At 46.7% G+C, this 26,647-nt stretch overlaps 2 protein-coding genes across 4 annotated transcripts; one reads left to right on the top strand and one right to left on the bottom strand.

Annotated features, from left to right (window-relative positions):
* The first annotated feature begins 992 nt into the window (after positions 1-992).
* CIZ1 (CDKN1A interacting zinc finger protein 1) lies at positions 993-20,938 on the top strand. Of its 3 annotated transcripts, XM_052814359.1 has the most exons (16): positions 993-1,223; positions 1,548-1,681; positions 3,772-3,887; positions 6,373-6,539; positions 7,577-7,712; positions 8,621-8,681; positions 11,527-11,606; positions 11,976-12,055; positions 13,108-13,290; positions 13,644-13,774; positions 14,192-14,276; positions 14,887-15,000; positions 15,345-15,524; positions 16,187-16,256; positions 17,346-17,467; positions 20,189-20,938. In XM_052814359.1, exons 2-16 carry the CDS (start codon positions 1,575-1,577, stop codon positions 20,792-20,794), a joined length of 2,238 nt encoding a protein of 745 aa, XP_052670319.1. In that variant the 5' UTR covers positions 993-1,223; positions 1,548-1,574; the 3' UTR covers positions 20,795-20,938. The 3 variants fall into 3 exon arrangements, with proteins under 3 accessions (XP_052670319.1, XP_052670320.1, XP_052670318.1); XM_052814360.1 differs by lacking the exon at positions 993-1,223 and having other exon boundaries at positions 1,353-1,681; positions 20,252-20,938; XM_052814358.1 differs by lacking the exon at positions 993-1,223 and having other exon boundaries at positions 1,354-1,681.
* On the bottom strand, positions 20,877-25,749 carry BBLN (bublin coiled coil protein). Its single transcript, XM_052814375.1, has 2 exons — positions 25,586-25,749; positions 20,877-22,452 (listed from the first exon to the last, which is right to left on the bottom strand). The coding sequence occupies exons 1-2, from the start codon at positions 25,677-25,679 to the stop codon at positions 22,259-22,261; spliced, it is 288 nt and encodes a 95-aa protein (XP_052670335.1). The 5' UTR covers positions 25,680-25,749; the 3' UTR covers positions 20,877-22,258.
* Positions 25,750-26,647: the final 898 nt, after the last annotated feature.

The following is a 26,647-nucleotide window of genomic DNA, read 5'->3' as shown; positions in this document are numbered from 1 at the left end:
GCTGCTGTAATAGCATGGTTACAGGAGCAGAGGATCAATTATGCAAAATGATTTGAAAAAGACTCCATGTATATTTTCTGCTCCATGTATGTATTCCCTGGGATGATACTTAAGCTTTCATGCTTAACAGGAGAGCATTTTCTCTGTGTGCAGGCAGCTGTGACTAGATAAAGGACTCTGGGCATTAACATGGCCAGTCATTGATTAATATGGATGGTCACCTCCAAATTGATTATTGTAAAATCAGGATGGTATAAAAAGGCCCAAAGGAAAAATCAACATATGCTGCTGCATTGAAAATTATTAATGCTAACTGTATATCACCAGTAACTGTGTTCAGTTTACAATACTTTCAGCTAAAAATCAATTCCCAGGCCCTTAATGAATCAAGCAGTCTTTATTGGCATGAATAATAAACCATAAAGTAAATTATTTCAGGATGGATTCTCTGGAGTGGCAAAGAGCAGAAATGCATCTTTACCCTTGCTAGGTTTTGTATAAGAAGAAATGACAGTCACAGTATATTTTCATACAGAGGCTGTGTGTACTGAACACCCTTAAAATTAATTCACTTACAGAAAAGAGGTGCTGCAGGAAAGGTTTTGCTTCAAACTTCCCCCCCCCCCCCCAAAAAAAAAAATCCCAACCAAAACGGATGGACCTGCTAGAAGTCATCTCAGTCTACAGCACAGACTAATATTGCAAAAGTTCCCATTTGTTTTTTTCCAGGTTCTCATGGCAGACTTGCCAAGATGTGACCACAGTGAATGGCCAGAGGCTGAGCTGGGTTTTTTTCCATCTCCTCGGCGAGATGGTTACCAAAGATTCCCCTGGACTATTTAAAAAAAAAAACAACAAAGAGCAGAAAACCCACGCTGTGGGATGCCATCTGCTCCCCCTCTTCAGCCGTTTATTCCGTTCCCCCTGCCCAGCCCTGGACAGATGGTGTCCATCCCCTCCCAGCCCTCTCGAGGGACAGGGGACCTCACTCCTGCCTCTGTGCGGGGGATGAGAAACGGAGGTGTCGCAAGCTGGGGCGTCCTGAGAGGAGGCTCCGGGGGTGATCCCGAGCCTTGCGGGGGGCGGCCGGGTCCTCCAGCCCTGCCGAAGGAGCTGCCTCCTGCCTGGGCTCGGCCGGGGAGCGGGGCCGGGCAGGTGGTTATTGTCCCCGGCGGGAAGATGGAGGCGGCTGGCGGGGAGCGGTGAACGCCGCGGGCTGCGCCGTGAGTGCCGGCGAGGCGGGGAAGGGAAGGGAAGGGGCCGCGGCGCCCGGCCCGGTCCGGCCCCGCCGGGGGGGAGCGGGGCGGGCTGCGGGCTCGGCTGGCAGGGGAGGGTGGGAGCGGGTTTTGGGAGGTGGGGTTTGGAAACCTCCTCCACAGGCTGCTGCTTGCGATGACCCCGGGGGGAAGGAGGAGGAGGAGGCAGGGGGGGATCGGCTCAGTGAATGAATGGGCGGCAGCGGCGGCTCCCCTGCTCAATGGCTGCTGGGCTGATAGGCGCCAGCCCCGCAGCCGGTGCCTCCTTCGCCCTCCCGTGTTTTGTCTCAGGCTCGCCCCGCTCGGGGCTCCCCAGACATGTTCAACCAGCAGCAGTTCCAGCAGCAGCTGCTGCAGCTCCAGCACCTCCTCCAGCAGCAGCAGCAGCAGCACCACCACCACCCCCCGGCGCAGCAGGGAGGCCGGTAAGCGCCGCTACGCGAGGCCGGGGATCTCGGGCCTGTCCCGGGGGACCGCTCTCTTTCGCCTCCCTCCCCTCCGTCGCTCCTCGCCCCGCGAAAGCCGCGGCGGGGCTGGCTGCGGCCCTGCCCTCCCCCGGCGAGGAAGGCGACAAAGGGAGGCGGGGGCCGGCGGGCGGGGGCGCAGGCCTCGATCGGGGCAGAGTCGGGGGGCTGGAGGCCTCGAGGGGCGCCTGGGGAGGAGGGGGTTGGCCGGAGGGGCCGGGGGGCAGGAGGTGGTGTGTGGGGGGCGATGCCTGAGGAAGGGGGGGGGGGGGTGTAGGGCGGGAGAGGCCGGGCCGGGCGGCACACCCCGCTGTGGGGAGGGCGGGCGGGCGGCTCCTGCCGTAGCCGTTGAACTCTTCCCCCGGCGCTCCGGAGATGCCCCTCCGGTCGCCGGGTCGCTCCCGCCGCCGAGTCCCCGAGGGCGCGTAGGGTGACCCCGGGCAGAGCCCGTCGGAGGGGATGCTCCGGGGCCGAGCGTCTCCCCTCACAGCGGGCGAGGGCCCGGGCGGCCGCCGGGCTGAGGCAGCGAGGAGGGGGCTCGGGGGAAACCGCCTTCTCCTCGTACCCACCCAACGGAGCCGCCCTAAATGGGGAGAGACACACTTTATTTTATTCTTGAACTTCGCTTATTTATTTATTTTCCTTCTCTGGCTGGGTCTCCCGGCTCTGGGTGAGATTATTGAACTTACTTCTGCAGTGGCACCAGCGCTGGGGATGTGACTGAGCACTGTGGGGCAGGGAGGGGATGGAGAAAATCATGTTTTGTTTGTTAAAAGGCAAATGACATCTTCCAGAAATAAAAAGGCAGATAACCGGGGTTTTCCTAAAAAATGCAGGAGGTAAAATAACTGTCTTGGATAGGAGTAGTTGTCCCCGATGAGCTGACATTTGTAGAACTAACACAAATTCTCTGAAATGATGCGTTTATTTGCAGTTACTGTTATCTTTAAAGCCTTACGCTCTGCAAATTCAAAGCAATGGGATGAGAATTTAAGAAGAAAGTTAATTTGTTATTTAATAAATTATAATGATTACTTTATACTTAGAAGGCATATGTCTCTGAGGTAAATGTTCATATTTCTAGTAGAACCGAAAGACTCCCACCTCTAAATCTTTTTACCGTTATTATATGTCTTATACTGTAAACAAAGCTGCCCTTAAAATGCCAGTATGGGGCTGACTGTTGGTTAACATGGATGCATCTTACACCTTTAAAAGCATGATTTTTCTGGTATCAATATCTCAGCTCTGAGAGTGGAACAATCTAGAGCAGCTAACGTGAAGATGAGCTGCTGTATATTCTGTTAAGAGGGTTGGGTTTTTTTTGTCAGCATGGATATTTTGATCCATGTTTGTACCTCTTTACAGCCCTGACAGATTTAGCTGTGTCAGCAGTTGTGCTTAGAGGTGGGCCTGACCTTGCAATCGCCTGAAGAAGTGCCTGTCAGTTTCTTCAGACTTTTCTCTCATGTCTGCTCCACCCTCCTTAGAAGTGGAGAGTTCTTCTCTGCTCGCTTCTTCCTCGTGTTTTAAATATGAAGGCCGTGCTTTATTTTTCCATCTGGTTCTTGCAGTTAGGGGGCACCGTTTACAGTTATGACCTGTCTGGCTCCGTGTGGGAGGCATTGATTTTGGAAAAATGTGCTTTAAGCTACTGAGAAAACTCCCTGGTTTTTAGAACTACTTTTTTTTTTGTTGTGTTAAATGTAGCTGCTGATCTAGATAGCTCGTTTCTACTGACGAGCTGCTGCATAATTCTGTAGAACTGCAGTCAGCTCCTGGGCTTTTTTTATGCTGCTTGACAGGCTTTATGTGGGCTTGGTGCTAAGGAGTTCTCTCTGACCTCAAATTCCTTGATAGACAATCTGTCAGCTTTGGAAATTCCAGGAGAGTGGAAGAAAGAGGATACAGTGCCGGTGTATGGTATCTTTTCATGCATGTATATCAGCATTTCGTCTGTCCTTTGCTCCTCCGTTTTCTACTTGTTAGGTGCCTGGAATTGAAGGGTACAGTTTTTATTGGGTTCTTATGATTAATGCTGCCTTTTCCAGGGGTTTGCCACCACCGCAACAGCAACAGATGCTGAGCTTACGGGCAACAAATCAACCATCGCTGCTCAATGCCAATCCTATGCTTCAGCGGGCCTTACTCATGCAGCAGATGCAAGGTACTGTCGTTATGGGAGACGCTTACTTATTGGAGTTATTTAATCATCCTTCATGGACTGAAACCATAGTATGGCTATTTCTTGCTGAACCATTGCAGTCCTTGTATTTGGTAGTTCTGTTTGTCGTCTTTTTTTTGTTTCTCTTCAAATTTGTCCATAGTCCACATCACAGAGGTTCTTCAGTTGTTGAAAATCCCGTGTGCCCAACTGTTCACAACCAGGAATAGCACTAGAAGGTATCAGGTTAGATACGAAATACATGCCTTCCCTCTTAGACTTGGTGGAGCGAATATTTTTTCATCAATGTATTTAGATAAAATACTTAGATTTTTATTATTTGTTTGTCTTTCTTGGTTGGAAGGTTAAAACTATTTATTTAATTGTCTGTTACATACATGCTAACCTTGTTTGCAGTAGATGCTTGTCTTTGTCTAAACTTAGTGCAATACAAATAAATAAAGTATATTGTGGTGGAAAATGGTTCAGGTTCAATTGTCCTGCGAAATTTCAGTTCCCTGAAATGACTGTCATTTGTGTGGTAGATAATATCGCTGTTCTTCCATCACTGTGTTTCCACAAGTGGATTTTTTTTGCCAGATGTGATGTTTTCAAAACAAATTTATGAAGCCGCCTTAATTATAGCATTGCTAACATAAAGATATTAGGAATAAAGCTGTTTTTATTTTTGCTTGTGTCTTAACCTGACAGCTCTTTTCAACACAGAAAATCAGTACCTGGGATAGTTTTAAAGTGCCTATTTTAGATTAATGCCTGCAGTTTTTGTCTTGCCTGTGAATCATGCCCAGATGTGAAGACAATAGATTTATTCTGCATGTCGTTAACTCCTTTTGTTCTCTCTTGCCCATTTAACGAGAAGGCTCTCTAGTGACTCCAGTGGCTCTCTACAGATCTCTCTCAGGTTGTAGGGAAACTGGCAGTGAAAAAGGACAAGCCACGCTCTGAAGATTGGTGTATATATGTGTGTCAGGAAAAAAGTCTGACTCCACTTTAGTCGGCCATACTCCTTTCAGATACATTTGATGTTAGCGTGGGCTGACCTTTTCCCTAAGGCGAAATCTCTTATTGAGAAGTTGTGTTTAAATAGTATGCCAAGGACCTGAGGCAAATTAGGTACAAGAGCAGGATAAGGTATGTTAATAAACACTCTACATGCACTTTGTCTTAGCATTGTTCATCTTCTTTTCACCTCTATGTGCTGAGTTGAGTTGCAGCTTCTCTTTCAATAATCTACACCAGCTAGCCACCAGGAACATGTAATATGGTTGCAATGTCCAGTGTAGCCCTTCTTAGGAATCTGAAATTTTTTGGTTATTCGGGTTTCGGTTACATGTAAGAATATCTGATGCTGTAGTATTTCTGTACCTGGGAAGCATCAGCATAAATAATTAATTGACTGTATGTGGCTTCAGCAATGGGAATAGGAAAAAATAAATACTTCAAGTTGAAATGGATGTGCGGTTCTTTAAAGGTACTAAACCAAGAGCAGGAGATGATTTCTTGCTTTATAGACTTTTTTAATACAGCTACATCTTTTTACAGTGAGAGATTATTTATGGTAAGTAATAAGAGATTAGATTACTTTTGAAGACAAACATGGGGTAGTACTTCCTATGGTGTTGCAGGCTTTAAGCAGTGTAGCTTGTTTTTTCAGATTTTGGGTATCTGTCTCCAAACTTCTCTGCCCTGTTTTGACAGCTTCTAAAAAGCCAGAGTATGCACTAATTCAAGTGAGAAATAAAAAATTGCAATACAAGTCCAGGTTCCCAGAATGCTGGACAGCTTCTGAGGGTGTAGCTGAGGCATCTGTGCACTTCCATTCCCTCGCCCCCGAAATGGGGATAGCAAGGACTGCCTTCGTAAGAAATTATTGAGACTTAGTTAATAGTCTGTGGATGCTGAAAAGAACTGTTCAGAAAGCAGAGCATTATAATTGGAAATGGCAGAGTCTCAAGTATCAGAGTTTAGGTTGACATGTTGAGCTTGCATGACAACCAGGTGGCAGAGAGGACTGTGGCATCTCTTGTTTGAAAGGTCCAGTGTTGTTTTACATGAAATGTTGTTACTGGCTTGTGTTAAATAGCATCCATACTATGGTGTGAGCTGCCAGCTGCACAAATGTGGGATGAATTTTCCTTTTTTACAGAGAATTTTTGTAAAACGAGACTTGTTTGTTGCAAACACAAGCACTAGTGTGCTCAGATCAAATAATTGCTCTAATGATCTTAGCCTGCAGTGACAACTATAATTAAATAGCCTGATACATAGTAATAGTTGCTATCACATCAAATTGTTCTGTGGGGGCTGAAGAGGGTAGAGCATAGAGCACCCGTACAGTGCCCAGTAAAGTACACGGTCTTGCGTGGACGAGCCCTTTCCCTCTCTACCTGCTGCTTGTACAGGTGGAAGATTTTCTCTCTCCTTTGCATGCTGCAGGTGGTGATATGCTGTGTGTTTGCATTTGTAGGAAACCTGCGTGGATTTAACATGACAGCGCCAGCGCTGCAGCAGTTTTTCCCTCAGGCTACAAGACATTCCCTCCTGGGGCCACCACCCGTTGGGGTCTCCTTAAAGCCAACTCGGCTGGGCTTCCCCAGCCTTCCCTTCCAGCGGCAGAACCGGACCTTTCGCAAGGTGGGCTTGTAGTTTCCAACTGTTCGGGGGCTTTGTGCTCCTTTTGCACTTGCAGCAGTTGACTGTATCATAGGTGGAGAACAAAAGAGAAGAGAGAGAGCCTTACAGTGAAAACTACATTTTGCACCATGCTGCTGACCCAGAAATGCAGGAATAAGTCTATCCCTAAGGTTCTTGTGGTCCATATTTACATTTATGATGCAAACGTTTCTTGTCACTTCTTGCCCAAGAGAGAGAATTCCGCTTAGCAGAACTGTTTAAACCTAAGGTATAAAAGGAGCCTTTAGAAGTACCAGCTTCAAAGTAATTATCATAGAAGAAATCCTGGCTGAGTGCTTTGCTCTTCACAGAGGCCAGAGTTCTGCCCCATTAGCCTTCCAAAGCAGTTTGTTGTTCCCAAATGACTTGCTCCTACCAATTACATGTCACTCTGCCTCTTTGGGCTGTTCTCTCTTTTTTGAAGATCAGGATCATATTTGTTCTTGTGGATTTTGTAAAATCTACACTTTTTTTTGGTAAAAAACCTTTCTCACTTTCCACCATTAAGACTTCTTCTGTATCCTGGAAATGGTTCTTGGATTAATTGACTGGTACTTCCCTCCTCTTAGATTAGCTTTTGCATATTTGGTCCCATTCTGTCAAAAAGATGTGGTGGATAAGGTAGACTTCCACTCTTGGACTGTAGTTTCTCCAGAGTTGAAAGGAAGGGGGATTATTTTGGACTATTCTTTTGACCTGCCCGTGCACTCTTGCCAGAGTCACTCTAAAGTGACCCTACTCTCTGCAAGCAGCTGGGTCTCCTACAGCTGCTACTGAAAGCACTGGAGAAATATCATGGACTGCCTGTGGAATTAAAGTGCATTGCTTTGTTTAATGATGTAAACTTACTTGAAGCAAGGCGGTCCATTGTAAATCATCTAGTCCTTTCCATTACTGTGTGCTGGAATTCCTGTTTCTGCCCCACAGTAAAACACAGGTGCTTTGGGCAGGGTTTAAGGAAGGACCAAGAGCTGGCAGTGACTCTCTGCCCATTGCAGGACTTCCAGAGGGTCCCTGATAGGAAGCGGGAACTAGATCCTGGTTCTTCATCTCAGACACAAGGTGATGAGAAAATGGAAATCCCAGAGGGAGTGCAAGCAGGGTCAGAGCAGAACAACTCCTCACCATCCACAGGTAAGGGGGAGCCTGTAGTGAAAGAAATGCTAGTCATTATAAAATTCTCTTGGCTATTCCTGCAGCAAAGACTGGAGATGACTTTAGTCTTAACCAGCTACATTTCTTGCTAATTGTAAATACTTAAACTGCCTCTGATAGCCCTCTGCTATGTGCTTTATATATCCTTTTTACCTGGATATTTGTGGTTTTTATAAGCTAGCTCTGTATCTCTGGCATGGAAGCCTCTCAGAAGTCACTTTGACAGTGAGCCCCATTTAAGATGGGGGGAAAAAAAAGAAAACTGGTTTGAAATTAAGGCTTCCACATTGCCTTACCCCTGCTGAACTCAACATCTCATGGAGTCAAACACATGAAGCAGAACCAGTTGCAAGCAATATGCTAAGGAAAAGATGAGTTGAAAGAGTACTTGTAGTCCAGTTGTCAGAACAGAAACTGCTGGCACTGAATCTCTTACAGTGTCGGATACAATACAGATGTGGGAATGTTATTTCTGACTGAAGAGTGCCTAATCTAAAAATGGAGGCATATGATGAAGTTGTGACCAGTGTATATGCAGTGGCGAAAATTACCTGATTAAATGGTTGCTGTCACATAGATATGCCACCTTGACTTACATTAATGTTCCTATGATCTGAGCTCTTGTCACCTAGGTATAGGACTAAGACCCACTTAGTAGACATAAACATAGATTTCTTTCTGGACGACAACTTCATACAGTGACATCTGCAATAAAACTCGAATCTCTTAGATCATTATCTAACCTTGTCACTACAATTCTCAAAATTCTCAAAGTGTATAGTAGTATTTGCTCTAACAGAGCTTTATTGGCACTGGCCATTCAGCTAGGGAACATGCTTAAGGTGGCACGGTCTGCTTTGCTAAGGAGATCTTCTGTGTTCCTGCAGAGCCAAGAACTCCAACAGAATCTGTGTTGAACATTGAGCCTGCAGCAAAAAGACTGAAGAGGTATTTATTGAATGGGATATTGAAATAGTTACTGGGTTTAGAATTATTGTCTAATTTTATTTTCTAATAATTAGGGCTGTACTGTACTGGCCTGATGTCTAGCATGTAGGAGGTATTTCAGATGTTCATGGACAATTTGGAAGATCTCATGATGCTGAGATCCAGGGCGTTGTAGGGTCTCTGCTATGGGTGATCCAACTACGGGAATGAAAAATAAGAGATGCAGCTCATGTAAATGTGCAACAAGACAGAGTTTGCTCGTGTGTTCTCCTGCCAGGATTCTTGTAAGAAGCAGAGAGGTTATTTTCTATTCTGATACATTTCTCTAATTTTCTTCCCTAAATGTCAAAAAGGGAAATGAACAGCCACATATCAGCAGAGAGGAAAAGCCTTGGAATTTGTTAGGTGACAGTAGGTGTAGGATAGGGTAGTTTATTTTGAGGAATGAGAACGGGAAGGGAATCAATACTCCCTAGTATCCAAGCCCGTATCCGTGAGTGTTGAGTTCTGTATCCCTTCTGCGAAGATTGTCTTGCCCGTACCCCTGTCTGTTGGGTAAAAATAGACAAAGGCAATCCTATTATCCGCAAGGGATGCGCAGCGCGCAGGCATGCTGGCCATGGCAGGCCCGTCTTGGCACTCCCTGCCTCCCGGATGGGTGCAGGAAGGAACAGATAAGGCTGTATTGCCATCTAGTGGGAAGGCACGTCACGGAGCTCCTGGTGCCATCTGCACGGTGCTGTCCCTCTCCCAGAACTGTCGCTGTTAGCTGGTGCGGAGGGAGAAGAGGAGGGAGTGAATACAGATTTCTGGAGGCACTGATTTGAGAATTCTCCAACATATGTTAATGACTGTGAGTCAGGACTCCTGGGTCCTCTTATCTTCCCTGTTAACAATTCACTGTGTGGTTTCGGACAAGTTTCTTCACCTCTGTTTCCCATCTGTAGATTAGAGATTAATGGCTAGCTTTAGGGAGAATATTCCAGGATTACTTTGATGTTTGAATATTACCTTGATCATGTAAAACATTACAGAGTGATAAATATTATTTGAGCAGGGACTATTGTGAATTATGGACTCTGATTAGTAAGAAAGTGAATAAATTCAATTAAAGCTAAGTCGAATGCATTTGAGCGTATGCTTTGTTAATCTGTTTGTCAAAGCTAATTTAATTTTAATTACATTAATATTTAGTAGGGTATTAATCAAAGTCCTGTTACATACATTGAAAAAAGAATCAAGTCTGAGGAATGACAGATCTCACTGCAGCAAGCCTGCTATTAGGAAAATCCTTCCCTAAGCACTAGTTATGGACTGCTGGATTTGTGCATATATTATGGCTGGTATTTACTTAGAATAGATCATACCTTAGCTTTTTTTGAAGTGTTTATGTTTACTTCCAATGAACAGATGATGGATCTCTGAAAAAAATAGTTTACTGTTCTCATATTGCCCTTCACAAATGATAAGGGCATTCCCCCCATCCATGTCACAAACTTCTGTTTCATGCTTCGTTGTTCCATTTCCCTTTGGCCAGCAATACCAGCCTCCTCCTTCATTTCAGGTTTTTCCCACTTCTGCCTTTTCTCCTATGTACCATCTGTATGCCTGGAACAACATCCTCATTCCAGTGCAGAAAGCACTCATCATCTTCAAATCCTCCTTGAACACCCACTTCTTCTAGCATGGCCTGACAAGTATCCATATAATAGCATTTCGTCCTTAGATCATGCTCGTGATGGCTTTTGCTTCCCTAGATTGCTCCTTAGATTTGCAGTTTAGACTGCAAACCCTTGCCCTGGAGTGCTGTCACCATCTGTGTGTGGTATAGTGTTGAGCCTGCTGGCAGCACTTGACAAATAATGTTAATGCCAGCCACTCTTGTTTTCTTCGTGTTTGCACTGCCCAAACCCTGCTGCATATTTATAGCCATGTAACCCAGTTACATTATCACTTATCAATCTGATAAATTATGCGATGCATGTGTGTTTGGATCACTGGATGCAGTACCTGCACAGTCTGCGTTCTTGCTTGTGTAGAATGTGCTGCTCCCCGTTGGCAGAAGGACACCAGTGGGTGGGATATTGAGTCAGCCTGAGAGAGAAGACATGCAAGCCATGGCGAAAAGTGTTAGCCCTGGTAGAAAAATAGGGGCTGGAAAAAGATATTGTAAAGTACACTTTGTGCCCTCTGGAAGTCAACCGTTTATTCTCAGCAGTCCCCTCAAGATCTTTTTTTTCTCCTTAGCAGATCGCCAGTACCAAATAAAACCCAGCAAAGTCCCTTTGATTTGCATCTTGTACGGTTCCACTTCCCCCACAAGCAGAACTGTAGGGACTCTGGAACAAAACACGACTGATACGAATAGAGCAGGCAGTTATGGTGAAAACCCTGTAAGACACCGTTGAGAACCCATTCAGTTCTGACAGGTCTCTGTTCCCTCATGCACAGAGCAGCCTGGAGTACTGTCCGGGTATTGCAGTTTCCCTGCAGGTCACCAATCAAGACAGGAGTGAGCTCTCAGAGCTCTTACTAAGAATATTTCCTGTACTTACTCCCTGCAGGCCTCTTGCAGGAGAGGGCAGTGAACCAAAAAATTGGTTGTAACCTTCTTGTCCAGATTATTTGGCTGCTATTTCTGAATCTGTTCTAGAATGCCCACTCTTCATTGTTTTAATTTATTTATGCCGAATCCTTGCCTGAAATGCCACTTCCATTAGCTTATTGATGTGGGGGTTTCATAGAGAGTGTGGTAGTTTAGACCCCAGCCTGTGCCTTGGTGTGTCTTCTGAATCTCTTTGTCTGTAACATGGCAAATAAGGTTATTTTCTTGATACCCTTGAAGTGTGACCGAGGAGTCCGCATTAGAGGATGCCACAGACAGCAAGGAAGTAGGGGAGTCAAGCACCTGTGTCCAAGCTGATGGTGAGTTGCTGAGCACTGTGATTTGTACTTCTGGGCACTCCTTGCTGGAACTGCACCTGTAGATCAGCATCTGTAGATCCCGTGGGTTTAATCAGAAATGTCCCTCCTCCAGTCATACAGGATGGGGAAAGGAGGAGAAAATACAAGAACCAAATCCAAACATAATCCCCTAAAACCTATTGCCTACCAAATGCAAAGAATGGGAAGTTTCCCTCTTTAATAAGGATTTCTTTGGAGAAAGATTTGTGAACTGGGCTTATGGCCGACAGCACTGTGAGGAAAGCTCCCTGACTTCATTCAACTGCTGCTTTGTTTTTTCTGTCATTGCTATTTTGATTTAAGGCAGCTAAAAGGACTCCCTCTTCCTAGGTCCAGACAATGCAAAGGAGTACACAGCTGAAGATGTCTCTAAAGAGAGGAAATTCTCTGAGGAACCAAAGGCTCCTGAGGTGAGTAGACACCACTCCATGCAGGGGTGGTGCAGAACATACAACCTCCCCCTCCATCCCGGAGAAGCCCGTTGCCACTGGGAACCAGATGGCACCCACGTCTGGAGCTCTGTCTCCTGCTGTAAGCTGTTGTCCCTGGCAATAAGGCATAATATGTCTGCAATTAATGCGCAGTCTGCTCTGACTTGCTGCTTTTGTACTTCTGCTAGCCTGCACCTTACCTGCTGCTGGCTGTTTGTGGATGCTGGGGTTCATTAAGATTTCAGTATTCATCTGGGAAGACAGAAAGTTGAATCGAAAGAGCCACTGAAAAATATATGTATTGAGGGCCATAGCTAAATACATCCTGTATGTTGCTGAAGAGCAGATGTAAAAAAATTCAGGTGATGGCAGTAAAGATGCAGCTGCTGTGGCAGTTGCCATCACAGCAGGCATGAGCAGATAGTGGGAGTCTGTGCTTTTGAAAGGCAGCTTGCAAAAATGAGACACAGGTGAAGCCAGCAACCTGAGAGTCTTTTGCATGAAATACCTTGCTCACATGCTAGATGTTAAAGCAGGCTTTTATGCTGTGTAAATCTGTAAGCAAAGATTTAACCCATGGTGTGAATCAGGCTTGATAGTCTTCCATAATTGGAGGCATTTGTTGACGTGATCAAATGTATCATCCTGGCCTTGTTTGAGTTCCTTACTCCATCAGGTGTGGTGCTGAGTTGCCTTTAGTTCTGCAGTGGAGAAATGTGAGCTGATTGTGTCCCTTACCAACGCATTGTTTGTTGCTCCAGTCTCCAGAGACTGGATCATACAGTGTCTACAGAGCCTGTAGAAACAACCATCTGTACTAATAGGCCTGGTGCTATGACATGGGGATCACTGATTTAGCAGTGTTGGGAGAAAGAGTGTGTACGAGTCTTTCTGATCAGCCTCCTGTGGATTCAAGCTTAAATGCATTTTCTTAAGTGGTAGAGAGCCTAGGTCACATACAAAAAGCAGGTGTAATTTTTAGTGTCTTCTACTGAGAGATTGGACTTAATCTTGACTCCTTCTTTTGGCAGGTGTTGAGCTCTGGAGGTTCGCTGAAAGTGACTATCCAGCAGAGCAGTGAGAGCAGAGCTATCAGTACAACAGCTCTGAAACCAGGGCACTGGACCTGTGAGGTGGGCACAGCTGATCCCAACCCTGAATCGGTCCTTAAATTCTACTGTTATATCTGCAAGACCAACTGCTGCAGTCAGCAGGTAAAAATCCACAGGTCTGACTGGGATATGGGTGGTCAGGAGAAGTGAATTAGATGGCTGGCTGCCATGGGGAGGTGCAGCAGGAGACTTGTTAGCAAGGGCTCATGCTTCAGGAACAAGGAACATAAAAAATGACGACAAGCATGTAGATAAAATAAAGCTCTCCTGAAGAGCTGGCAAGCAACCTGCTAGAGAGCGAATGTGGGTGGATGCACAGGCAGCCATGCTCTTAAGCTTTTATACCATTTCATTGTTAAACAGCAGTCAAGAGAATGGAAAGCATAGCTCATACTTATTATTTTCTGTATTTTGAATACATTTAAATGTTTTTTTTCTCCTAACCTCTCTCTCAGAATTTCCAATCCCACATGGCTGGAATTCAGCACCAGCAGCGACTTGGGGAGATTCAGCACATGAGCAATGTTTGTTTTGTTTCACTGCTGCCCATGGTGAAGGAGCAGAAGGTGCTAGCAGAAAAAGATGGGTAAGTGTTGGTCTGCACCAGAAAACTCAATCTGAATGTGGACCTACATGGGTTCTAAAATTCCTCACTGCACCAGGGTGCCCCTGCGTTCTAGGTAAGGTACAAAATCCCTTTGGTTTCAGGGGCCTTAATCTCCTTCAGGCAACTTTCTTCCTGCTGAAGGATACCAGTGTTGACTTTGACCTGCTGTGTAGTTTTTAATACAGTAGATCAGGTCGGAGGCTTGTTTTAACTGGTGCCGTTCTGTCAGCATGAGCTAAAGCAAGGGCTAAAGGGCTGGGAAGGGGAGAAGATAAATCCGAGCCTGTAAATATAGGAATGCTGGGGAAGACAGTGCCGAGAACAGATTGCAAACTGCAGTATTCCACGGAGAATGTAAAAAGGTGTGACTTACAGATATGTCCGTTGTCGCTTCAGAGAGACCCAGCAGCGATGGTGTAACACTTGTCAGATACACTTCACAGGGGATCTAATCAAACATCGCAGGACCCAAGAACACAAGGTAACAACCATAGCACGGATTTCATCTTTGCACTGACCATTCGTGGGGATTGAGTGGAAGTGTCTAGCATCTCCTGCTCCCCAAACAGCAAAGGAAAAGTGATTGGAGCGGAGAGATGCACATAAAGTTCTGCCAGTAACATCCCCACTGTCTAAGGGCACTGCCATGCTGCCTCCTGCCTCTGAACACTGGCATTGTTGGAGCTTCCAGTTGTCACGCTGTGTCAGTATGGCCTGAAGCACCTCTAGTTTATAATTCTTGACTTTTCTCAATAAATGTGGCCTATCATACTCACCTAATCAATTGAATGGGGGAATTGGTGGGCAGTCTGTAAATTTTCAAGCTAAAATGTAGGCAGGCCATCATATTTATTGGCTCTTACGAGAGAAGTGCCAGAACACCTTTTATAAACCACATTTGTTTTGCTCTGCATGTTTGCCATCTTTTTGGCAGATAAGAGCTAGGGAGTCCTTTCTGCTGAAAAGAAGACTCTCTTTGTGGTCTCCCTGTTTTAGATGCAAGGCTGTGACTTTGTTTCACTCAAGATTTATCTGCATTCCTCTGAAATGGTACCTCTTGTGACTTACTGAATTGTCCTTCTTTTCCTTAGCTGGCCAAACGCTCACTTCGTCCTTTCTGCACTGTCTGCAGCCGCCACTTCAAGACCCCTCGCAAGTTCGTGGAGCATATGAAGTCCCCTGAGCACAAACAGAAAGCCAAAGAGGTAATATTGCCTGAGTGGAGAGCTGCGCAGGACTGGAGACAGCTACACTGTGGAGCAGATTAACTTTCTGCTTCCCTGACTATTGCAGGGATGAAAGGAAGACATGCAGTTCTTCCAACCTGTTTTCATTTTTTCATCTTTTGCTGGACTTCAGTTGTTAGACCTTAAAGAAATTGAGTGAAAAAAAGGGGCAAGGAGTTAGATGTGTCTAGAAGCGAGACAGCTTTGTGCCTCTCTTGCAGTCCCTTCTACTTGTCAAATGTAGTCTGTTCAGAGTTTGGGGTCTTCCTTGGTTAAATGGAGAGTGCAAAGTTGATCTGATCTTTCTTTTCTGTACCTGACAGGTGAGGCTAGGAGAGAAGGAGTTGGGCAGCCCAGAAGATTCAGAGGAGTTGATCACAGTGGATGCTGTTGGCTGTTTTGAAGATGATGATGATGAAGAGGAGGAGGAGGAGGGGGGAGCTGGTGAGGAGGAAGACCTTGATGTAGTGCTGATAGAGAATGAGGATTCTGCTGCCAAGCAGGTATGCCATGCAAAAGGAGAAAGGGTGACCCGTCTGAGAATCTGCTGTGGGATCCTGTGACTTAGTTGGTCTTGGCTGGTTGAGCTCAGGGTTTCAAAAGTCCAGTCAATGTTCCTTGCACCCCACAGCAGGAGGGTGAGGGCTCTGGAGTTCTTCCAGAGCACAGGGCAATGCGAAAGAGAATCAGGCACTATGTTTGGGATGCAGGAGGGTGTTTCTGCTATGCTGTACAGCTCCTACTGGTGTCTTCAAACATTATGATGTTGTTGAGGAGCATAAGCAATGTTTTTTTCAAGGGAAAGAATTTCTGACAAAGATATTGACATAGTCTCTTTGAATAGCCCAGCAGTAGCTTGGTCTCATAGCAAACATATGTGTGGAGGTTTATCTTGATAAATATTTTCCTAGTAGAGAGCAGTTACCAAGAAGGAGGTACATGGCTAAGCTACTTCAGGCTTGGAGTGCAAGGATTGTTTTTAACCCTTGTAATGAAGTGGCCTGCTGACACTGGGTTTTGTGTCTGGCCCTAACCAGATGCTGTGCAAATCCGTCTCTGGTGTGTGAATCCTCTGTTTTGCTCCCAAGCTTACTAGAAAAATGTAAGAGCCCAGGAAGGGAATTGGCATAGATACAGTAGGCACTAATTTTCTTTTGGTTTCCAGACTGGGCTGAAGGAAGTGTCTTTGGAGGATTACGAAGGAAGCGAGAAGTATTGTCCAGACACAGCCTATGGTAAGCAAGTAGAGTTAAGCACAAAGGCCCACAGAGCCTTCTCTGGCCACATGCTGTATCTGTAAGAGAGGATGGTCTCTACCTACTGCTGTAACGACTTACTGGGCCATGGTGCTCCAGCATCTGCATCAGACTGGTGCAGGTCACTCCTGCCTGGAGAAAGGGCCAAACGTTGCTTTATTACTGTGTGATAAAACATAAGGATGTGATTGATATTTGTGAGCTGCCTTTTTGCTTTGAAGAAGAAAGGATGAGAGCCAGATACCTTACTAAGGTAGGAAGTGGAGTAAGTAGGGCAGGAGTACTGACGAAAGTAGGTAGCAAATGAGGGATGCTCTGGAAAGATAGACCCTGAAAGCATATTGATTAGAATGCTTTCCCACAGAAATGCAGCTTGTATAGAGATACTGAGCAGTACTGACAGTATCGAACTCTCTGTCAGAGCCCAAACTGTGCATGTTTCCTCCACTTCAGAACCCCCATGCTCTACCTAGTGGTTATTCAGACATGTTGCTGGACTGGTGGGCAGTGTTGCCTCCAGATGGCTGTCTTGGGTCCCCACCCTATAAGCGATTCTGACTTCAAACCTCTAACGGCCCCTCGTGTTCTGAGGAGGGCAGCTCTGCAGAGGCTGTTTTGTGCCCAAGGAGAGCTCTGTTTACACCAATCTTCCATATCGCTGTAACCTTCCAGTATCGTGTGGCAGATGGAATAATGATTCATGCTGTGAATGTTCTCTGCGTGTTCCTCTTGCGCGCCTGCTGTCTTCTGCTTGGTTTGATCCCATTACATTAGATCACATGTTCTCTGTAGTTTTCCATTGTATTCTTTTTTCCTTTTTTTCCCCCCTTAATGCTCTGTGTAGTTTCTTTGCTCTGGCAGCTAGATTTCTCTCTGAATATCAACCACACAGCCATTCCATGGTAAGATGAGATATTCAGCAAGTCATCTTGCAAATCCCTGATTAACAGAGGCAAAGCTTTCCACTTTTCTTTTTCTCCTTCCCTTCCCCTTCCCTTTTAACATGCTTTCATTATTTGAGTTCCATTCAATGTGATCTGTGATTTCCCTTCCCCTCCCGTTTCGCAGGCCTGGATTTTCTGGTCCCCGTCGCAGGTTACCTCTGCAGGCTGTGTCACAAATTCTACCATAGCGACTCTGCTGCCCGGCTCGCACACTGCAAGTCCCTGATGCATTTTGAGAACTTTCAGGTTAGACCCTTTGGCGATTGCATGGCCTGGCATTTGTTACCCCCATGCGTGTCTTCAGCAAATCCACCACGTTAGCTGTCTTGTCTTCAGTTCATTTCCATCATCCTTGGTGTCCACTGTGCCATAGCTTTCTCCTGGTGTGCTTTGTGTTTGTCTCCCATCACCCCTGTAGATCTAAAACCAGTCCAGTCCTGCTTCCCAGCTACTGCTGCTGTCATCTTGTTGTCCATTTCTGGCTGGAAATCTTCCTCAGAGTGTCTGCTCTGTTTGCTGAACCTGTGGAGTCTGTTCTTCAGTCTAGGCCTCTTCTCTGTTAGACAGATTACACGTGGGTCAAGATGGGGAAAGAACAAGAGACAGAAGCTGTTCCTTTTAAAGAAAGCTGGTACATTTGCATCTTTTCATGCGATACTGCAGGAACAGCTCCTTTAGCCAAAATTGTGGGTGTGATTCATCCATGAAGGGGCCTGGTAAAATCAGATACTCATCTTAGAAATCTGGAAATGTAACATTACAGACTCTTTATGTGATGGAAGCTACAAGCTGGTGAGAGTCCATTTGGTCCCCAGGGTCAGCCTGCAACAGGAAGTCAGTCTGTCTGTCTGTCTGCTACCCTTTCCTAGAAACTCCTTAGCACAAAGCTCTGCCAACTGATGCTGTTCCTTTGCTTTACTGGCTCCACCTAAAGAAGCCGTATTGCCCCTTGCTGCTTTCGTATCTAGAAGCTTTTCCTACTGGGCTGGCCTGGAATATGCCTCCATTGTTCTGTCCTTGTTGACTTGCCAGAGGGTGAGGGGCCTGGATTAGTACCTTGTGGTGGGTACGCAGGGCTTGCACTGTCTCTGCCCTCTCCCATGACCACTGCCTGGGCCCTGCCTCTGCAGGAGAATGGTATTCCCTGACCCTGGCAAGGAGGGAGGCTCCCACACTGACTTTGTCCTCTGCCTGCACCCAAAACTTGCTCCAACAAAAGCCACTGTGCTTCCCTACCCACTTTTGATAGTGTTTAAAAAAACCAACCACACACACCTGGCAAACCCCCCAAACTTCATGTTTTTCTTCTAGTCTTCAGACAGGTTAACTATTCCTAGTCAACTGTCACTGCCTCCAGTGAGGGGTGGGGTGCTGCAGAAGCCAGCACTTAGAGCAGTGGATTTAGAATGGCAAGTAGCAGAAGACCACAGCTGTTCCTTCATGGTTGCTCATCCTCTCCCACTCCTGCAGCTAGTCATTTCAGGAATGAAGGAATCGGCCTTGCAGTTTCCCTGGCTTATTTTAGATCAGCTTAGAGTGAAACCACAGCAGCAGTGTGTATGCCTCCCTTTTGGCCTGCTTAGAGCTGAAATCAGATGCTCTTCAAATAGATGCTGGAGCAATCTGAGGGGATTATTTATGACAACAGTCCAACCTTAAATATCTGCAGCCAGATGACTATTATTCTTGGCTGCCTAGGTGCATTGGGGTTGTCACAGTCTGAGTTAAATCACTGCCGGTTTCTGGGGTACTCTCATCAGAGTAGCTCAGCAGAGGGTTTCAAAGCAGAGAATTGTCTGCTGGTGAGGCAGTTCACAGAATCACTCTGAAAACAAATTGGCATGCTTGCCCCTGGTTTAGTTTGGGTACAACATTATGACTTGACTGATCTAGTTCCAGTGCATTATGATATTGTGCATATCCACTATTTGAGGACAGAGAAAGAACAAGCCTGCAATGATAAACTGAATTGTAATGTAAAGCTGCCCATCTGATGTGCTGTAATTCCATGTTGCAGACTACAGTAGCACTGCTTAAGGCAGTGGTGAAAGCCAGTGCACTCAAAATAATTTCCTTAAATTATCAGGTCTAATGCTAGAGCCAGTTCAAGGGACCCTTTAGCAGAAAGCTGAAAGTGAGTTGATTGTGGAGGGAACTGCTATGGAAAAGAGGGAGCTTTGTTTTACTCCTTTAGCTCATGCTCTGTCCAGGTCTTGAAGACCAGATTCCTACTGCATGTTAGATAGCTATACAGAGTTGCTGTTTTTCTGAAATCCAGTCTTGAAAATGGCTAGTAGCCATTTTAATCTCTTTACAGACCTCTACTGGTTCATTGTGATAGCAAGTGCAAATGAGTAATTTTATTGATGATATGCTTACCTTTATTCTGTAGAGAACCTCAGCACCTTGTAACAGGAAGTGTTCCTGTCAACAGTTTCACTGACTGCACAGATTGTATCAACACAGTGAAAAAATCTTAAGCTTTCAACTTAAGTCTTGCTTTGGCTGATAAACATTAAATCACACCTCTGTAGCTGAGGGCAGTGCATAGCCTCATGTATCCAGGGTACGTGTCCAGAGTTATGTCCTGGCAGCAGCTGAAGCAAGAGCTGTCACCTGCACTGTTACATCTACAAAGTCCTGAGTCTGACTGAGATTAACAGTTGCCAAAACATGATTTTTGTCTCAGGAGCCACAGGTCTGCCATGCACTCGCTCAGCATTAAGTAATGCGAGAGGGACTTCAGGTTTTAATATCACCACTTTTCCTCACAGGAGCTGACCCTTCTCTGCTTGAAAGCCTCAGCAGCCAGGCCAGGAGAGCTGCCGAGACAAGTCGTGCCCCTGCAGATTCTAGCTGCCACTCACCACTGTTTTTGTACAGGTTTTCCTGGACCAGCTGCTACTTGCTGCAGTGACAGTAGCTCAGCTGGGCTTGTCTCTCATGTTGGTTTGTTTGTATTTGCAGAGATACAAGGCAGCGAGGCATCGTGCCACAGCTGCCTACCCCGAGGCTCCTTTGCATTCCCAGGGCTCCAGCTCCCAATTGCTGGATGATCCGAAACAGCCTCCTGCTACAACAGCAGATACCAGCAAGAAGGTGAATGATGATCATGGGATAGACAAGGAGGGTACAGAGCTGTCAGCCCTGCAAGAACAAGCTTTGACGCCTCCAGAGGGTAAGGGTGAGCTGGCCACCTCTGTAGCAGAGGGCAAAAGCCTAGCCAGCGTGACTGACGATGTATGTGGAATCATGGTTGCAGAAGAAGAAAATCTACAGGAAGAGAGCAAGTCCACTACCACTAGTGCCGACTGCCCACTCCCTGAAGAGAACCGCACTGTAGGGGAGTTGTTGGGACACACTGTGTGTAAGGAGGAGGAAGCCAATGCAGCCAGGCAAAAGGAAGGCACAAATGACTGCCAGGATCCAGGGAGCGGAGGGGGTTTAGGACAGAATGAGGCAGCAAACACAGGCCAGGAGGCAGCAGCAGAACCTTCCTCCCTAGCCAAAGGTGAGACAGCCAGTCTTACCTCTGCTGGGTGCAGACGCTCTACGAGGCGCAAACCCAGATAGAGTGGCCTTAAAGGGAGAGTCCTTTACATACGATATTTGCTGGAAATGTTTATTTTCTGAGTCTTTTAATAGAGCAAACCCCTTCAACTTTACTGCTGTTTTTATTTTAAGAATAAAATAAGCCTGGCTTTAGCGTGTCTAATACAGGATGGTGTTGGTTATTACTTGCACAGTTGGGATACAGCAATTATGTGGAAAGCCTGAGGCTCGGATTGTTGAACCTGAAAGATAGTAATGTGGTTCCATAGGGGACAAAGTTCATGAAGTAGATGGATGCAAACTTATTTTTCACTAAGAATTCTTTGTAGTTCCCCTCGTTTCCTTTCCAGGCAGAGGAAAAACCTATCTCTTGGGAGACTGTGTGCCCAATTCTGTTCCTCAGAACAGTTTCCTTTCAAAGATGCACACTCTTGGACAAGCACTGTGTCCTAAGCTAGGCAAGAATGTGCATCTTGGTCCTTTGTTAATACTACAAGGCTTAATACAGTCTGTTCCCATAGTGGAGACTCTCAGGAACAAATTTTGTTTCAAACTGATTTTAATAAAACAGATTTCTTATAAATAACTTCTTTAACTTTCCAAAAAAATCCTTTAACTCTACAGAAGTAGAACAGTAAGACTTGCTTCACAGTGCTGGCCCCAGGCAATCCTGACAAGATCACAAAGTTTCAGACCAGAATGCTCATGTGTACTGTCAAAATGTACAGGGAGGACTCTGCTCACAGCCCATGGCAGGCAGGCCTGCCTCTTTGCTCTGTATAGCTAATGCTGTGGTGGGGGCTAACCAGGCTGCTCTGCCTCTCTCTAATGCCTGAATCCTTAATGGCAGCTTAAGGAGTTAGGCAGCTTCCAACTATAACAGTCAAAAACATCACCCTGGTAGCTTGTCTTCTGTGCTTGGAAGGGTATAGAAGTGTCCAGTGATCTGGGACCATCAGCCAATATTTCTTACATCACAGTTAATGTGAATAATGGGGAAGCTGTATTTTCAAGGCAGGAGCTGGCCTAGGGCCTCCCTCTCCAAGTCTGTCACCAGAGCTACGCTTAGGGGCAAGCCTGAAGTCAGGACAGCCCCTGCCTAACATGCTTTTTGAGGGAAGAGGCTAGAGCCATAACACTCCTTGCTTGGATTTAACAGTGTAAAAGAGGAGATCATTTTTACTCTTTGTGAAGAGGGTCTGCTTGCAAACAACCTCTGTAGCATCAGGTTTCCTACAACAAGCTTTAACCAAGTGTCAGTGCCAGGCTCGTGTTGAGCAAAAAGAACCAGCTCTCCTACATCCACCTGTGTGCTTCTGCACCTATCACACAGCTAAAGAAAAACAACATGGAGGTGAATAGCAGGACACAACCACAGGAACAAGTAACAGGCACGAGGTCCCTCTTCTATTCAAGTTTTACGTTAAATCGGTGACCAGTAAATGTCCTCGTAGCAATACCAACTGAGAGTTTGTGGCCAGCACACTAGACAGGAGGCTGTGATCCCTGCACATCAGCTTCCATGTTCTGCTGCTCGCTTTGCTGCTGGAACTCCAGGCGGGTCTGGCGGTTGGACTCCAGCAGTTCTTTCAAGCAGGCGTGTAGATAATCATTTTTCTCCTCCAGGTGATCCAAGCAGGAGTTGATCTGGTCTAGCATGGAGTTTATTGCTGCATATTCTAAAAAGAAGGGAAATGGGAGACTGAACAATGTAAGTATATTGTCACTGCAGCCAGTGAAGGCAGCAAGAGCTCTTGCTAAACATGCCCACAGCATTTTGGCTGTGCCTTATTTGCCACTGGGTGCATGAAGTAAAATGCAACTGAATCCTGCATGTGTTGTGTTCCCCAATAAAATGAGACCAATGGGAAGCTGGAGGACTGGTAACAAGATCTAAGGCAAGTTACCTGGGCAGTCCCAACCCATTCTTGGAGTATCTGACAGCCTTTGATCTCATACATAAATAGCTGACCACAGGCTGAGTGCTAGTGCACAGTGATCCGCATTGCAACAGTACCAAATAAATCCCAAGGGCAAGTTAGCCTTTTTGGCTTCCTTAGGGATCATCTTTCCTGACGAAGGTGCAGGCATTTTGGCAGCGTGCCAAGGTGTTTACATTCTGTGAATTATTTGTGCAGGGCTCCCAGGCTGGGATGTGCTTCACAAGGGCCTGGCTGGGGTCAAGCTGCTAAGACCAGCACAGCCATGGCTGTAGCAGGAGCAGGGATGAGCCCAAAGGTGCTGGTAGTGGCACCATTATTTCCAAAGGGAGGTAAGCATGGGATACCAAGTTCAACCACAGGATTTTCATGCACCATTAAGGCTTTGGGTACTTCAGATTAAAACCAAACTCATTCAGGATGATCCTGACAGTTGGTTCCCTAGGTACAATTTCTTATTCATAGCATTTGTTTCAAGTGCAGAAGTGTTAGCCTCGGTACGATGGCATTTCACAGGGATGTGTATTAGCACTGTTAATCAGATGAAGATAGCTGTGCTACTGTGATGAAACACTTGCTTTTGGATTGCTCCAAGCGATATTCACACCATCCTAAAGAATAACAAAAAACCAAACTGAAAAACCAACAAGATAAATCTCTGCTGACAAGTTACTCAGGAACCCCGGAGGCATTACAGGAGACCCCAGGCGGAACCAGTCCCATGTTCCTTTCTGAAGCCGCATGGGCTGAGCGAGTGCAGGGAGGCTGGCATCGAGCTGTGGCCCACGAGCTGACATTTGCGAGGATCGTGGGCTGCAGGACAGGGAAAGATGCCTGCGTGGGTAAGACAATCCCACACCTCAACGGCTGGGGCTGGCTGCTCTCCACCTGGCTCCTCCGAGCAGCTGGGGGAGCATCAGAGCCAAGTGTGACACACGCAGTGCCTGGCTGGAGCGCTGCTCTGAGCTAACGGAGGGTATAGAGAAAGCGAGGAGGATGAGGCTTGAGCCGTGGTGAAATTCCCCAGCCTCAGAAGCCCAACTTTGCCCCTCTTGGCCACCCCCTTGACGCTTCCGTAGGCAGGGTGCCCTGGTGCCCAGTGCACCAGGCCCAGGCACTGCCATTACCAGCAGCTTTAAAAGAACTGTGAATATTTAAATATTGCAGTCATTTGCATTGCTAATAGTTAAGGAGAAGTTTCATTATAAAAAAACAATTGTCCTCCTTTTCTTATACTACTTTAGAGCTATTCACAGCAGTGTTGCAGTCTTTAATGTTTTGGAGAATTGCATACGTAGCATTTAAGCTTTTTTATAAAAGTTTGGCCTTGCAGGTATATGCAGACGTGGCATTATGAGCAAGAGCACTGCTGATGTCCTTGCATTTAAAAACCAATCCCACAAACACATTCTTTCCAAAAAGGTGGCGATTACCAGTATTCTTCAAACCTTGTTTCAAGGTATGTGAGAATGTCCGTGAGTTAGAGCTCTTTACTTCAACCTAGTATGTGATGCACCATGTTCCAATGAAATGGTGAGCAGATCCCAAGCAGATACAGTAACTGCTTCTGACAAGCAATATTCATCAACTTGGCAAGAAGTCTGTCATCCCAGCAGAAGCCTAATTGTTCTCAGTGCCTAGAGCTCAAGCAAGGGCTATATAAGTTGTGCAGCTTTGGGAAGAGAAAAAAAAATTAACAATTTTAAAATAATCTGTAAAAACATTTTATTTGATTGTCTTCTGCTGGTTGCAAGCTTGGTCTATTTTTGTGGAAATGTAACCACATTCCCTAATGAAAATGTTGACCAGGAGTATGGCAATTGCATTGTTCACTATTCTGCATTCTTACAAGAACAGTTGCCAAAAACAAGGTTTCTGATTTGAGATCAAGGAAGTGATCCACAGCTTCAGCTCCACAAGACCAGGAAATAGCTACAGACCTTTATGACCAGCTGCTGCACACAAAGCCCCAGCTAATTACAGGTGGAGTAACTTAATGCAGAGAGTCAATGTAGAGCAGATTTAGTGACTTTCTCCATCACATCCAGTGTGTCTCTTAGCTTTTCAAAAAGTTTGAAACACAAATCACTGTGATGACGCAAAGTGATGAAGGCTCTTGGGGTGTTTCAGGGCAGAAATGATGCTCCTGTCACTGCAGGTGGATCATGGCCACAGCTACGAGATTCACCTGCGCAAATCACATCTGGAAACGGTGTTTTGGGAAACAGCATAACCCAAATCTTCACCATTTTCAAGAGAAGAGTAGCGAAGTGCTTATCCTTGGAAAGATTTCCAATTTTAAGAGTGACCTGTACATACACATTACAGTTCTGCCACTGTCTCACTTCCTCCATTGGCTTTTTCTAACTGGACAGGATACCATCAGAAATTTCATACCTAGGTGCTGTAGAAATGCCTGAAAGTGGAATCTGCCAAGCTAATTACATTAAATTCACTTTTTCCACCTGTGATGACTACTCCCAGACCTGCCCACATGATCTGTCCTGCAATTTCAAAATCTGAACATCCTCTTTCTCCTTGGTCACCCACACCCCGTACACCAGCAAAAGCACAGAATCATCTTTTCACAAGAAGAAAAATACCCCCAAGGCAGCATACAGGAGCTCCCTGCCCCATCGCTGGGCGGGAATCATCCCAGCCCCGTTTGGTTTCAAAACCCGCCGTCCCCGCAGCCCCTCACCTCCCGCGGCCGCGCATCGGGCACCGGTCCCAAGCAGAAGCAGCAAAACATCTGGGCACATCTGGGCCTTGCCACCTGCACCGGCAGGCCCACGGGTCCGGGCCAGGCCACCCAGCCCCACCGGTGGCCCGGGCCAGGCAGGCGGCACTGCCCCGGGCCGTCCCCACGCACCTTCCTCCCCGAAGCTGTCCCCGTCCTCGTCCTCGTCCTCGTTGCCGCCGGAGCCGCCCACCGCCACGTGCGGCTCCCCGTTCGGCCCCGACATCCCGCCGCCCTGCGCGACGCCGCCGGCCGCGCCTCGGAACCGCCCGGACGGCGCCTCGGTGCTCCCGTAGGGTCGCTAGCCAATGGGAAAGCTCGGCGTCACGCAGGCCGGCCGACGGGCGCTGGGGTAAAGTCTGTGGTTAGCGCACAGGGAGCCGGGCGTGCGTTGCGCGGACGGGAGCGGGGAGCGGCGCTCGGCAGCGGGGCGGGCAGCTCCGCGCTCCCCATTTCTTGGGTGTTTTACGCAAACGCGTTCCCAACTCGAAGCTGTCGCCGTGCCCTGCTGTGTCCTCAGCGCCCCCCCCCAGGCCTCCCCGTCCCCAAGGCTGTCCCAGCCACAGCACACACAAGCAAAAGCGAGTGTATTTGGGCACGAGGTGAAGTTGTCCTCAGGGGCCGCCGTCGGCACCCAGCACTTCTTTCTGAAAACAACGTATGATCTATATAAGTTCACAGATATGAGGAGGCCCCCTCGGGCCATCCCGCGGGTGCTGAGGGCACAGTAGCAAGGGCTTTGCTGCTGAACTCCAAAACGCAGCCCCGCTTTGTCCGCTGAGCAGTTTGCACCCCCTCAGGTCACCTTCAAACCTCTTCCCTGAAGGAACAAGCACGATTCACTTTGCCCTTCGTTGTCTTTGGCCCAGTATTGGTCGTACCTTAGGCGCCCTGAGGAGATCTAATCGCTGCGTGGTTTTTTCATCCCCGGGAGAGATGTCACTGGGATGAAAATAACCTGAAACTAGAGCGTTAATTCAAGCAGCGCTCCCGAGATGAACCCGGTTTGAGGGCTCCATTATTAAGTGGGTATTTGGGGCAAGGAAGAAAGAAAAGGTTACGTCCTCATTTAACATCACAGCCAGCTCTTCTTCTTTCTGTGGGGTAACCCCACTGCGCAGTGCTGAGTTGAGCCCATGTTGTGCCCCAAGTAGGGAAACTGAACATTAATGTAATTAATGGACAACGAATAAG

Source organism: Harpia harpyja, chromosome 19 (assembly GCF_026419915.1).
Source record: "Harpia harpyja isolate bHarHar1 chromosome 19, bHarHar1 primary haplotype, whole genome shotgun sequence".
NCBI lineage: Eukaryota > Metazoa > Chordata > Aves > Accipitriformes > Accipitridae > Harpia > Harpia harpyja.
The sequence above is the reverse complement of the archived record's forward strand: the minus strand, read 5'-3'. Positions and strand labels throughout refer to the sequence as shown.